Source organism: Pinus tabuliformis, chromosome 5_1 (assembly GCF_031772625.1).
Source record: "Pinus tabuliformis cultivar Carrire ecotype Pingquan chromosome 5_1, CPIR1, whole genome shotgun sequence".
NCBI classification, from domain to species: domain Eukaryota; kingdom Viridiplantae; phylum Streptophyta; class Pinopsida; order Pinales; family Pinaceae; genus Pinus; species Pinus tabuliformis.
In genome coordinates, this window is record NC_142305.1 from 479998313 (window position 1) to 480012737 (window position 14425).

At 36.8% G+C, this 14425-nt stretch overlaps 2 protein-coding genes across 2 annotated transcripts; one reads left to right on the top strand and one right to left on the bottom strand.

Annotated features, from left to right (window-relative positions):
* Window positions 1–3047: 3047 nt before the first annotated feature.
* LOC149165598 (uncharacterized) lies at window positions 3048–5062 on the bottom strand. The gene is made up of 2 exons (XM_089429875.1): window positions 4437–5062; window positions 3048–4224 (listed from the first exon to the last, which is right to left on the bottom strand). The coding sequence occupies exons 1-2, from the start codon at window positions 5060–5062 to the stop codon at window positions 3048–3050; spliced, it is 1803 nt and encodes a 600-aa protein (XP_089286001.1).
* Window positions 5063–10300: 5238 nt separating this feature from the next.
* LOC149165599 (ER membrane protein, putative (DUF962)) lies at window positions 10301–13115 on the top strand. The gene is made up of 5 exons (XM_089432326.1): window positions 10301–10586; window positions 10816–11210; window positions 12429–12491; window positions 12565–12636; window positions 12754–13115. The coding sequence occupies exons 2-5, from the start codon at window positions 10860–10862 to the stop codon at window positions 12868–12870; spliced, it is 603 nt and encodes a 200-aa protein (XP_089288452.1). The 5' UTR covers window positions 10301–10586; window positions 10816–10859; the 3' UTR covers window positions 12871–13115.
* Window positions 13116–14425: the final 1310 nt, after the last annotated feature.

Consider the following 14425-nt stretch of genomic DNA (forward strand, 5'->3'; position numbering starts at 1 on the left):
TATTGAAGATTGATAGCCCAAGGTATTTGAAAGAGGACCAACTAATGGAGGCAGTAAATCCCAAACATCTAGCTATGGAATTTGCAGTGGAAGCAGGGATATTCCAACAAAATATCTGACATTTCCCCTTGTTTAGCTCACTGCCTGAGGTTTTACAGAAGTCATCCAAAACTGCTTTGAAGTTGATAGCTGAATGTGGGGTTGCAGCTCCCAGGAGAAGGGTATCATCCGCAAAAAGGGCATGATTGATGCGCTTCAACCCTCTTGCAATGCACAACCCGGTGATAGCATGATCTTGCTGCTTTTTATTCAAATAGAAACTAAGAACAAAAGCTTGAATGACGAAAAGAAGGGGTGAAAGAGGGTACCCCTGCCTCAGTGTTGAGTCCCAAACCTGCACTTCCCTATATACCCTTTCAGCCTTCTTTTTCCATTTACTTCGTCCACCAAGCTGTCAAATTGTTGCAAAATAGTTTAAAAAGAACTTATGGAATGGTTTCCTAACTATGCTTATGACTGTTGTTTGATTTAGATTTTTGTTCAAGCAGCTGCGGAAACTTGTCACTTTCCACAGCGAGCCCAAGTTTCCGCAACCATTTTGTTAAAGGCTATGCTACAGGCGTCCAATGGAGAAACCAGCCACATGGGTAAGTTGCATGTGACGTGTACATGGGGTGTGTCCCCTCAGATCAGCCAAATCATTCATAAACAATCGCGGTCAACGATGGTCAAAGGAAGGGCCAAATGAAGAATTTTGCGGTGGCACGGCTCTGTTTTGCCCACCTGAAGGTTTGCGGGGCACGATCCTTAGTCAACGGAGGTATTGGCACACCTGGAGAGCAGCCCGTGAACTAAACCAAGCAGCCACCACTCCATGAATTCATGACCACCACGCTAGATCTCGGCTCAAGGGATTTACGTGTCTTTTAGCAGCATAAATCTAGGAATTAGTTGCAGCATCTTTTTCTTATAAATAACGCGTTGATATACGCTGAAGGATTAGCTTTCATATTGTAATTTCGACTGTTGTCACCCACTGTACTGCATTTCACTTTAAATACATGAGAAGATAGTTTTTCTGAATCGGATTTGTGACTAAGTGATTGACTGGCCGAGGTTGCAGAGGGCCCCTGTACACCAGAGCCTTGTATAGTTTCTACTTGCTTTCATTTACTGTTTTCTTTCAATCATTGCTTGTATATATAGTGTGTTGTTCTAATGATCATTGTTGTCTATATTTCCTTTATGTTTCTTTTCTAACTGTTAGCTGATCAGTGCTTCTTTTACAGGTTTTGTTGTAGGTAGCCTGGGCAGATTTACATATTTTTTTTAGATAACTACTTAAATATGAGATCATCTTCTCCTTCCTGCTAATTTTCATTTTCTGAAGTTTAATTCCAGCACTGTCATTTTTCAAATTGTGTTTTGCTTATTTATTTTTCTGCTACTTAGACATCATACTACTCATTTGTTTATGGTTTCTTTCTATAGTCAAGTGACTCTATTAGTAAGGAATCAGAATATTACTTATTGTAGTATGATTTAGTTTGCTTTCTTGCAATTTAGATATCATATTTCTTAACTTGTTCATGATTGCTTCCCATAAGGCAGATTGAGTTGAAGGGTAAAGGATCATAAGGGTTGCAGTAGTGTGATTAGTTTCCTTTATGCAATTTAATTTCCTGCAATTTAGATATCATATTGCTTAATTTGTTCATGATTGCTTCCCATAAGGCAGATTGAGTTGAAGGGTAAAGGATCATAAGGGTTGAAGTAGTGTGATTAGTTTCCTTTATGCAATTTAATTTCCTGCAATTTAGATATCATATTGCTTAACTTGTTCATGATTGCTTCCCATAAGGTAGATTGAGTTGAAGGGTAAAGGATCAGAAGGGTTGAAGTAGTGTGAATTAGTTGCTTTGCTTTCAGTCTTTGAGTTGCTTTAAGTTCAGTTTTTACTTTCTTTTTCATACAGCAGTAAGGATACTGGGCCATTGTCATTAGTTCACTGTTTGATACATTTACTTCCTCTTAAGAATTAATTTCATTACAGTTATTTTAGAGCTTTATTTTTGAACACTTTTAAGTTTGGAAAATCACTGTAGAAATCACCATTACCATCCATACTTAACTTTCATTTTCGCCATCACACACTAGGGAATCCATAAAAGATAAATCCAAAAACAAACTAAAAAGCTCAAAAACGACAAAAGACTAAGAAAATGGTTATCTTGTACATATAGTACACTTCACTTCGTCAGTTTACGAATCCCAGATTGACATTTTAATCAGCAATTTAGAACACACTAAATTGACCAAACACTCTGTCCTCTAGAGGTTTTGAAAAATTCAGCGGCCCTTCCATTCATCAGAGGAGTAATCCAAGGCTCCGAAATACAGGCTTTTATCCGCTTTATAAAACCTTGCCCGAATCCCATTTTAAACATTACATTAAACAAAAATTTATGACTAACACGATCAACGGCATTAGCTAGATCGAGTTTGATGACCATACCTTTTTCCTTTCGATGTTGGCTGGAATGGATTGCCTCCTGGACCAGCACGAAATTGTCCACTAGCTGTCTGCCTTTGATGAATCCCCCTTGATTGTCCGGGATGATTTTGGGGAGGAATCTTTTCAGCCTGTTTGCTATCACTTTGGTGATCACTTTGTACCCAATGTTGCATAGTGAAATTGGGTGAAATCTGCTGAAGGTGTTTGCCCCTTTTTCCTTAGGGATGAGGGCAAGAAATGCCGAATTTGTGCAGCCTCCAATCTTCTGACAGTCCTGTGATTTCTGAATCATTTTGAGGAATTCCTTCTCAATGATCTGCCAACAAGTTTGTAAGAATCTTGGAGTGAAACCGTCCGGACCCGGGGCTTTATCCGGGTCCATGGCGAATAGGGCCTCCTTGGTTTCTTTAAGCGTGATTTTTCTTTCTAGAGCCTGATTTATTTTGGATGTGATAAGCTTAGGAACAGTATCTAGAAGGCTGAAATTTTGATCTGCTCTGATGTCTTCCCTGTACAATTTCTCTAAATGCTCCTAGGCTGCCTTTTTTATATTTGTAAAGTCCCTTAGAACACTGCTTTCATCTTTTATTTCTATGATGGAGTTCCGGCCTTTCCTAGCTTGGGCTTGTTTGTGAAAGAAGGAGGAATTCCTGTCTCCAGCTTTAAGCCAAAGACTTCTAGATTTGAGCCTCCAGTACTCTTCTTCAGCCAGGCATTCTTTGTGGAAGTTTTGCTGAAGCTTGACCTCCTTTTCCAGATCTTCTTTTGAAATATCAGCTGTTTCGAGTTGAAGATGATGCCTTTCCAGTTCTGATTGAGTTTTTTTCCTTTCCTCAGCTGGATTGGGCAAGGTCTTCGCCCAATTTTTCAGCATGGCTTTCACTCTTCTAAGTTTTTCTTCCCACACAAAGAAGGCAGAACCCTTGACTGGGTTTTTCCAGCAGTCTCTTACCTTATCCATGAAGTCCGCCTCCTTGATCCAGAGAGAGCAGAATCTGAATGGAATAGGCCCTAGATCATTAGTGGTCAACAATTCCAAGCTGATAGGCTTGTGGTTTGATGTACTGCTGTGCAAAATGCACGATCTAGCTTCTAATCCTATGAGTAGGAAGGAACTTTGTACCAAGAAACGGTCCAGTCTTGCCGCTATGTGTCCTGGCCCAGCCCTTTTGTTTGACCACGTGAACTTACCGATGGAAGGCTTAATATCGATTAGGTCCCAATCCTGCATGAGATCCTCTATTGTTTCTCTTGCCGGGTCTCTGACAATACTGCCTCCTCTCTTTTCTGATGGCAGGAGGGTGAGGTTGAAATCTCCTGCAATGATGACGTTCCCCAAATCTTCCAGGTCTGCCAGGTTTTTGATGGAGTCCCAACATAGTTTCTTTTCACTTGCATTATTAGGAGCATATACATTGACCAGACTAATAATTTCTTTAGATTCTAAGTGTTGCAGCTTTAACAATATCCAATGAGTATTTAGGGATTTAGAGATGAGGGAGAACTTATTTGGGTTCCAGAGCGACCCAAGTCCTCCTGAAGCTCCCCGGGCCGAGGTTGCATGTGCTCCGTCTTTTTTCCAAAACTTTCTACTTGCTTGGAGGAAGGATGATTCCTCCATCTTAGTCTCCTGGATGAGGAGGATATCTGGGGTTTCCTGCCTTATCAAACTTCTCATCACCTCTTCCTTGGCTTTGGATCCCATTCCCCTACAATTCCAGGAGACAATCTTCATTATTTACTTTTGCTGTGGTGAGCTCCTTTGGAGCCCTGGGTTTGCGTCTTCTTTGTCTTCGAAGTTTTTGCTAGTAGTTTCTCTAGCGTAGGTTGGCTGCCATGGAGCTTGTCTTTGTATGTTTCTTGCTCCCTTTTTTCTTTTGTTGACATTCGGCCTCTTGTAGATCTTCTGGGGGTGGATTGCGAGTCCCCTATTTCCCCTTCTTCCTCCGACTCCTCGGATTCTTGGGTTTCCTCCTCGTCCTCTAACATCTTTCCTTTGGAAATCTCTGTCTCACTTTTGGATTTAGGCGGGGAGACTTCTTTCGGGGTTTCTGTCTCCTGGGAAATTATGGTTTTTGATCCGAGGATCTCATATCTGTTCCCTTGACTTTCCATGGGTGGCTGCTGAGCAGGCACTGTTTGGGGTGCTCTGATGTTAGCGTTTGCGGACTTCCTGAAGGAAGTTATGGATCTCTTCACCTGATTCCATCCTTCCTCCTTCCCTTTATCTTCAGCCCCTTTGGACGGGCAATCTCTAGCGAAATGACCGTAGACTTGGCACTTCCGGCATTTGAACGGCAACTGCTCATAGTCTAGTTTCTGAATATGTGTCCATGGGCCCACCCTTATTTTGACAGCTTCTGGGAGACCAACCTCCAGATCCACCTCCACGCAAATTCTGGTGCAGTCATACTGGTCTCTATTGTTGGCCCTATCGATGAATTTCCCAAGGGTGTTCCCGATGTGTTTCAGGGAATCCCAGTTCCAGCAATGAACCAGAAGATTGGGGAGTCTTACCCATGCTGGGACTGCTGAAGGTACATCCATTGCCGAGTCGAAATCCGGGGTCCATTTGTTCAGGTACAACCCTTGAGGCCCCATGAAATAGGGTCCATTTCTGAAAATAAGGTCCTTGTCCTCTTTTTTTGAGAATTCAAAGAGGAAGTATCCTCTTCCGAGGAAGTAAGATGTTACCTTGCCCTTGATCAGCGGAGCCCAGTTTCTGGAGACCCAGATCTCTGTTGATTTGGGAGAGGGCCAGAGACCTATAAACTGACCCACCAGGGCGCGTTCCGACAAAGAAAGAGCTACTTGGATCGGACCTTCAGGGGGAAGGGCGATCTCAGGGATGTCTTCGAGTCTTTTAACGAACTTAACGGCTTCCACTGCTTTCTTCTTGGGTAGAGAGGCCAACAAGGATCTGAAGGCCTCGACAGCAGAGGGTGGAGGAGGGGAGGAAGAACCCACGACAGCAGAGGGTGGAGGAGGGGAGGAAGAACCCAGGGGGGGATCTGGCTCCTCCATGGAGATCCAGCTCTAACCCTAAACGGCCGTAGCTGGAAGGAAGGGAAAAGGGCGGGCGATCACTGGACGACCAGCCAAGAGAAGAGTCTCACCCACTCTCAGCTACCGAAAGAGGGAAGAGGCCTCAGGGATCAGATCCGTAGGAGCGGACCTCGCGGAGCAGAGCCGAGCGCGCAGCAGCTCAGGCTAGTCACTCGCCGACCTTCCTCAAATTGTCGTCAACACACTTTATTTTTATTTTTCTTGCATATAACTTTAAGGTAATAAAGTTCACCCTACTCCTTGATTGCTCCATATAGTTCCCCATTTCAAACCACATGCCTTGTTAGCCATTGTATTTGCTTTTCCATTCAAGTTTCTTAGGACATCATAATATTCTGCCTTCTTTAGCCTTGCCTCTTGTTTCAATATCTTTGAATGATTCTTGCAAAATTGTTTTGACCTTACCTAGACCGGTGCCTTAATGATTTGATTATTATCTCAAAATATCTTATAACAATTATTTTCTTGCATTTATTGGCATCAATTAATCTTATTCCTATGAATAAAGCCAGGGGCTCTAGCTAATTGTTGGTCGCTCATCCTAAACTCCATGCATATGCATTTCTTTCATTTCTATTTGGATCATATATGATCACCCCTGAATCTTGTTACCTCATTATAATGTCTTAGTTATAACCACTATATATAGATTTTTTTATTTTGGTTTTATCAATTGTGTTGTGAAAGATGATTTGGTAAGTCTTTCAATAATTCACTACATAATGGTGGCCAATGATTTCCTTGATAATATTTTTACATAAGATATTATTTTAAGTGCCTTAATGAGGAATTTTATGAGTTTTTCTCATTGGTTCCTTACATACAATGTGTTCATTCAATTTTTTTCATCACCATCAATTGATCATTATGCATTATTCTCTTGATAGATATGATGGCAACGTATGTTTATTTTATTATGATAATTTGTGTGTCGGTAAAGAACCTTTTTCCTACTTGGAGTACTTATGTTGATCGTTGTCAACTTTTTCCATTATATGCATCTACATCATATCTTGTTCAACCTTAAGACATTTATTGATCTTTTATATCTTTTAACTATTGTTAGTTGACATCATTATGGATATCTTTTCATATCCCTGATCATTTGTGCTTATGCTTAGAAATGGGCGTCTTTGTCATCTTAACCATTTTGTGAGAATATTTTTGGTTTCACGACGACGATTTTAATGAACTCCATGCTTGAGCTTGTTCTGCACCTTGTAGTGATCAAGTTGTGAAAATTTATCATTTATATTTCTTTCCAATGTTCGTAACTTTTTTGTAATGTTTAATTAATTTTTTGCACTACATCTTCCTAGATATGAACGTTGACATAATATTTACTTTGTCCAATACTTAGGTTAATTCCATTTTTGTCTCTATCCCTATTCTTATTATTGGAACAAACTAATCTTTTAGCAAATGGGTCCTCTTTTTGGCTATAAATTTGATAAGAAGCCGATATAAATTTTAGGTATAAGCAAAGTTTTACCATGATCTAAAATATGTAAGTGATGGAACAATGCCCTTAGAGGTTATGACAAATTCTAAATTGACCTAAATCATAAAAAAATCAATCAAAGTTTTAAATGGATGGAAAATTTGACTTTGTGTATTATTGGATTCTGATAATTGAAGGAAAGTTTGCTACAATATTAGATAGCTCCATTCTTGTTTCCTAAGTCAAATTTAATAAGGGGAATTGGTGTAAGTAGTCCACTTTCATACTTAATCTTGACTTAGTGGACAATAATGTACATATGTCACATTGCACTTAACCTACCTTAGTGATCATAATTGCCAAAGTCATTAGTGGTTGCTAGTCCTTATTTATGTGACAATATTTCCTTCCTAATTTTCATAAGGATATTTTTGTAATGTTTAACCAATAGGAGTAAGTTAAATCATGCATAAACTCAACCTCTTTTCTATATAAATTCTTTCCCAAATTTGGTGAGAATTTGCTACAAGTTATATTTTCATTGATTAATGGGAACTTAACTATGGAGCTTTGCTATAAGTGGCTTTGACACATTTTAAGATGACCAAGATTGTCATAATTTTGAAAAAAATGACTAGATCAAGATAAAACTTTTCCTTGTCAGGAAAAATAAATCAATAAAAAATGTTGAGTTTATCCACTTTTTAATTCACTCCTAACCAATATGTTGCACTGCAACTTTCCCAAATATGTACTAAAGGGGAATGTTGAGATAATATTTACTTTGTCAAATATTGAGGTTTCCATTTATTTTGTTTCACGTCTCTTAAGTCAAGCTTAAGTGGTGATGTTGGTGGGAACAATTCACTTCATTAGTTAATCTTGACTTAGTGGACACTAATACGGACACGCGAGACAATGTACATATCCTTTCTTTTCCTCATTAATGAGATTTCTAGGAGGTTAATGGTCCTCAAAATCAAGTGGTTAGTGCACTATTTATCTTCAACAAGTGAAATGGGGTTGGACAATAAGACTCAACGATGAGGTTTGGTAGCGATAATGTTGTAGCTATGAAGAATGCATGAATTGCAATGTGGGTGGTACCTTAGGGGTTGAGTAATGAGATGACCTTTTTGTCATGCAAGTTCGTGTACTAATGGACCTCGACTAGTGCTAGGGGTTAATTTGATTTATAGATGCTTTCATGTGGAATTTCATGGATGTCTTGACGTCAAAACCCATTGACTCCCTCGGGATTTTTATTTTTTATTTTTTTTGGTGATTACTATCATCCTAAATTTGGAAAACCAAGAAGAGAGAGGTAATCCACATTGTATAGCAAGGTACTAGCATCCTCTCTTGAATTGATTAATAGTAAAGACTATCTTTTTCCCAAAAAAAGAAAATGAAAAAAAAAAGAGGAAAAAATAAAAGAAGAAAAAAGTGGACCTCAACCAACATGTTGGATTAATAATGAAGTTATGTAATCATGGGCTCCACTACTCTTCAATTATTAGTGCATTTAATTGTAAACAACCAATGAGAAATCCAAAGTGATGAATTATGGACTTTTTAAACATAAATTGTTAACGTGTCATCATTTTGAACATGCCACATTTCAAGAGGAAATATAGAAGGTGGGAACACTACAACAGATATTTGGGAAAAAAGGGACCCCTTGAGTTTTTGAGGGGTCATGAGTTAAAAAGCAAAGTATTCCAAGCTAACAATAATGTCAAATGACATGGAAGTTTTGAGATCATTATCTTGGTGAATGATAAAAATAAATAAATGCATCACTCTCTTCTTCTTAGATAAGTTAAAGAAACCAATAACAACTCCAATAACAACTTGAATATCATTGTCTTTAATAAAACTGAATTTATGTCCATTATTGTTTTTTAGTTAAACATATGACGATATCTTTTTCTAAATATAAGATATTGCATTAAATTCCCTATATATTTATATATATAACCTGAACATAGGGTAATCAATTACTAATCCCTCTTTTTCTTTTTCTTTTGTTTTTTTCCTAACAAAAGATACCATATGACATGTCTTGTTTATCGTTTTTGTTTTTTCTTAAGAAAAAGACACTATATGACATATATGTTTATCGTTTTTGTTTTTTCTTAAGAAAAAGACACTATATGACATATATGTTTATTTGAAGAAAATAATGGACATATATCCTCTCACTAAGATATTATATCTCAAAATATATCACAATTAATATTACAACTTATAAAATAGTTATTAATTTTTGTTTTTCTTTTTTCTTAAGAAAAAGACACTATATTACATATATGTTTATTTGAAGAAAATAATAGACATATATCCTCTCACTAAGATATTATATCTCAAAATATATCACAATTAATATTACAACTTATAAAATAGTTATTAATTTTTGACTTTACAGATGGCTATTCCAACTTTATCATCATCAATTTTCTAGAATAGTTGAAGAATCACAACTAAAACATGTCAAACCAACAATAATATCAATAAGATAGAAATATTATTTATCATCATTAATTTTCTAAAATAATTGAAAAATCATAACTAAAACATGTAAAACCAACAATAATATTCATTAAGATAGAAATATTAAGAAAATCATAATTTCGATCACATGAAAGTCATAAAAAATAATAAATAATGATTTTAATTACGTAAAAGTTTGAAAAAAATCATGATTTTAATGAACTATAAAACCTTAAAAATAAAGCTTACTCAGTATTATAAAAAACTATTTCTAATTTCAATAATACTTATTTTTAATAAATATATAAATAATATTAAAATTTTAATATAATACGATCGCTTCAATATTTAACCCCTCTCTCTATATATAAATAATATTAAAATTTAATATAATACCACATAGCGTATAACATTAACATAGACATAGAGTGGCAAACAACTCACCTGAATATATATATATATATATAAATAATAAAAATTTAATATAATACACATAGCGTATAACATTAACATAGACATAGAGTGGCAAACAACTCACCTGAATTCCCAATATGTTACTACACGTTAATCTTTTGGTGTTTTCCAAAAATATATACACCATATTACACGGATATGTGAAAAACATTAATAGCCATACAACCTCCCACCAAAGGATATATTCCAAAAAATTATATCACCATTAATGTTACAAAGCTGGGCATTTAATTTTTTGACCCAGCAGATTGTTATTCTAGTTGTATTATCTTCGAATTTGTTTTCTAGAAATACTTGCTATTGCATTAAGCCAGGTGGACCTTCAGGATTTCTACATGGTTTTCAATGGTTACTTCGTCCAACTGTACCTCAGATTTCCAAATGAAGGGAGTTGTGCGTACGTCAGAAAATCACTACCGTGCGGAATAGTTTTGACATTTCGATTTTAGAAGGTCATTGTGGGCCTTATGAGGTGACTCAGTTTCTTGACTGGAGATTGTTTGAGGTTGAATCTATTGTTCGAGCTCTGCAAATAAAATACAGAAATAGCCACCGCGGGGGTTCTTATCTGAATCTATTAACAGGTTTCCAATCGATGTAAGTAGATTTGCTAATTGTTTCCTGCTGTTTTTCTTCAGATTGTTCTCGCTAATTTGCAGAAAGTTTGGCATACAGTTGCTTATTGAACTCAATATTAGATTTTGTCGTGTGTTTTATATGTAAATTCGAATTAGGGGTTGCAAGATATCCTCCTTTTGGAATTTGATTGCACTAAGTCACATATGGGTTTTCTGAAAATCATTTTTTTTCACTTGGGTGGTGCCAGATCTTAATAAACGAAATTGGAGCGAGAGCCAAGAGATTGTTGTAATGGCATGGGGAGTTTTTGATCTGGAGACACAATTTGCACGTTATGGAGCTTATCACAATAATGCGACTAATATTTTTATTCATACCATATGTGTGTGGCCACTTTTGTACACTGGCCTATTATTGGGATGCTTCACCCCTGCTTTGGGTTTGCTTCCCTTCTCACCAGGGGCCTTTCCCTTTCAGGAATACATGATATTGAATTTGAGTTTTTTTGTTGCTGTTGCATATGCTCTGTTTTATATCATGATGGATAAGAAGGCAGGTACGCTGGCAGCAGCCCTTTGCCTTCTTTGTTGGGTCAGCAGCAACGCTCTTGCACAGCGATTGGGTTTCTCCTTAGCATGGAAGGCAAGTGTCTTTTGCAATTCTGTGTTTGTGTGTGTTGGCAATTTCTAAATAGGCTGTTGCTTTCAAGAACTTCACTGTCGATAATAAGTTGCAATACTAGATTCTTCCTAACATCCTCCTGGAGGGCAAACTAAGCTTCGGGTTTCTTAGATTATGGCTTTGATTTTGAGCTGGCCAACCACAGGACTAAAAGTAGACTTCATGCTGATCAGGCAACCGCTTTCTCACATGGTGTTGGGGGGTCTGCATCGGCTGCTTACGATTTGTTTTTTAGTCATTACAGTTAATCTGCTTACAATTTCGCTCATAGTGCACTCTCCAAATCACCTTCCTCCAAAAGGCCTAAAGAGAAAGGGGTGGGATGTTAAAATCCCATTAGATTGCTTCTGCCTTCCCAGCAGAGAAGGCGAACACTGCCGATATGGGTGTCCACTTACTGTTGAGTTCCACCCATGTTATGCCGTCATTAGAAAACCTTGCATTGCAAAATTACATATTGGTCATTGAGTTAGCCATTTTCACAGAACTTCATCGCAGCAAATTGAGCTCGCACCATTGAGAGTTTTTTATTTCCATCACAAATTTATGTGGCAGAAATATCGTCTTCCACTCGAGAAATGCTGCAACAATTCTCAAGAACGCCCTGTAATACAAAGTTTCAGCTTCTTCTGCACAGAAAAATTAAAGTAAAAAGTAGTTTTCGTGAACTCTTGATGGAGAAAGTGGTTAGAATAGAGGACCATATTCCTAAAAGTCTAGGAGTGATTTGTCTTCAGGTTTTCTTGTTCTAGTTTTGAATTATATATCAAAATTTTAATGCATTGATTTTGGGGACGGTGTCTATGAATGATGAATGACCCTCTATGGCATCTAGTTGATTTTTCATTTTCCAGACCGTCTGCTGGATTTCAGCAGCAGTTGAAAAATCTCGATCTTATTAGGGTTTGGATGGATGTGTGAGAAATAAGTCCAGTAAGGATAGTCATTTTATCTGGCATTTTGTTCAGATAGTGAGAGTTTCGATATCTTTCTAACCCCAACAGTAATTTAGAAACTTTATTGCTTCAAAGACTAGAGCCAAATATTGCAATCAATACCTTTTTTGGCTTCATATCCTTTTCAAACCTAGGTGTAACGCTCTGCCAATATCTCACCCTTAGAGCATGGCATATGTACTTATTTATTTTCTAATGATTGACTGTTGCTTTGTTTTCTCAGGTGGTTCTCGTTTCCCAAGTGGTCTGTTGGACAGCCCAATTTATAGGACACGGAGTATTTGAGGTACTCATAGAAAATACACATTTTATTCATTGCTGTTAGACGTGGAATTGGAATCTCATATATTGTTTTGCAGAAGCGATCACCCGCACTTTTGGATAATCTTATCCAAGCTTTCATGATGGCTCCATTTTTTGTCTTGCTTGAGGTGAGCTGGTATATGTTTTGTATTAATAATGCTTTCTAACTTGAAATTAGAAGCTTTAAGATGTTTCATGGTCGGAAGTGAACATCAGAAGTGATGCATCTGTTTTTTTGAATTCAGGTCCTCCAAAAGTTCTGTGGTTATGAGCCTTATCCTGGCTTCCAGAAGGCTGTACGAGCAAAGATGCAAGCAAATATCAAGGAATGGAGATTGAAGAAGCAGAAGAAATCTGCATAAATGACATGCTTCTCACATTTCGTTGGGATGAAACTTTGGGAACATGAGGCAACCATAATGGACTTGTTATCACAGTTTTTCACTTGTCCCACTGTACATTGGCACAGTTAGTACCCATTTGGCATGCATTAGTATAATGTTCTCACTGTAATGCAATTTTCTAATAATAGTCCTCAAAGGTATGAAACTTTGGAAGCGTGAGGCACTCATAATGGACTTGTTATCACAATTTTTTAGTTGTTCCACTGTACATTGTAGTGTTGCACATATCGCAATGTTATTGCCAAATATTGTTGCCATAAAGTTATCGCGATAATTTAGATAATTATCGCGATAATTTTGGAATTATTGCCTTGTCTTTGTCAATTAAAATTTCAACTTATTACCATTTTTTTTTAACCCTGATTTTTTACAAGTGAGTTAGGGGATTGAGCTGTGAGGATACTCTACATATTTCCATCAAGCAAGCAAGGGGAAATCTATTGTTTTCATTTTCCAAGATTCATCTCATGAGATACATATCCTAGTAGTTAATGGTAATATCTTTTACTTAAATTTTTAAGTTTACCATTAATTGACTTAGGATGTTTGAGAGTGGTTCCAACCTCATTGGATTTCATATGGAGAGAGTAGAATTTTAGATCCACTCAAAATCCAACAAGCTACATAGTTTTTAGGATTTCAGGATTGGCGGGATTGACGGTTGATCTACCTCGATGTTGGTGGCATTGAGTGTTGAGCCCCTCCTTCATGACCCTAGTAAAAATGTACACTTCAGTCAAGCAAAATCATTGATTAGAATGTTAAGCTTTTTCTATCTTATTTTAATGCTTAGTGGGTGATCTTGATGAGTAGGATCCCAATATAGGCAATGATTTTGATGTTATGTAGCTATTTGTTGTAGGCTTGTAGCATGATTTCCTTTGGATTTCGGAGGCCATTTAGAGCCTCTTAGTCTCTATTGATCTATTTTGATTCAGAGATGGATTGCACTTGGTGATATTTTGGTTACATGCACCCTCGCTATACACATGAGAGATTTTGCATATTTGTGTTTAATAATTTGGATTCATAGGGACACACATGAATTAAATGTTCTTTTTCAAATTTGAATATTTTATGTATTTTTTGGTCAACCGATCTTTTGGTCCAGTTCTAATAACATTTCTGAGGATTATGTGACCATTTTCCATCAAGCAAACAATGTGAAATTCGTTGTTTTCATTGTCGTGATTCTTCTCATGAGATACACTTATTTTTGTTTTGATATGATTTTGCAACATTCTATTAGATGTTATGACTTAGGAAAAATACCATACCATATTTCAATGTCGATATTTGATGTATCACTTGACATCTTATACATCTTATATATCGATTCTATTTTCATATTTATGTAGAAATGTGTTTGTTTGATGTTGATGTTGTTTTATAAGCTAAAAAAATGAAAAAAAATTGATTATTTTTGCATTAGTTTAATGTTCTGACTGTAATGCAATTGTCTAATAATATTCCTCAAAGATAGTTGCATTCAGTCAAGTTGTTTGTAAAATTG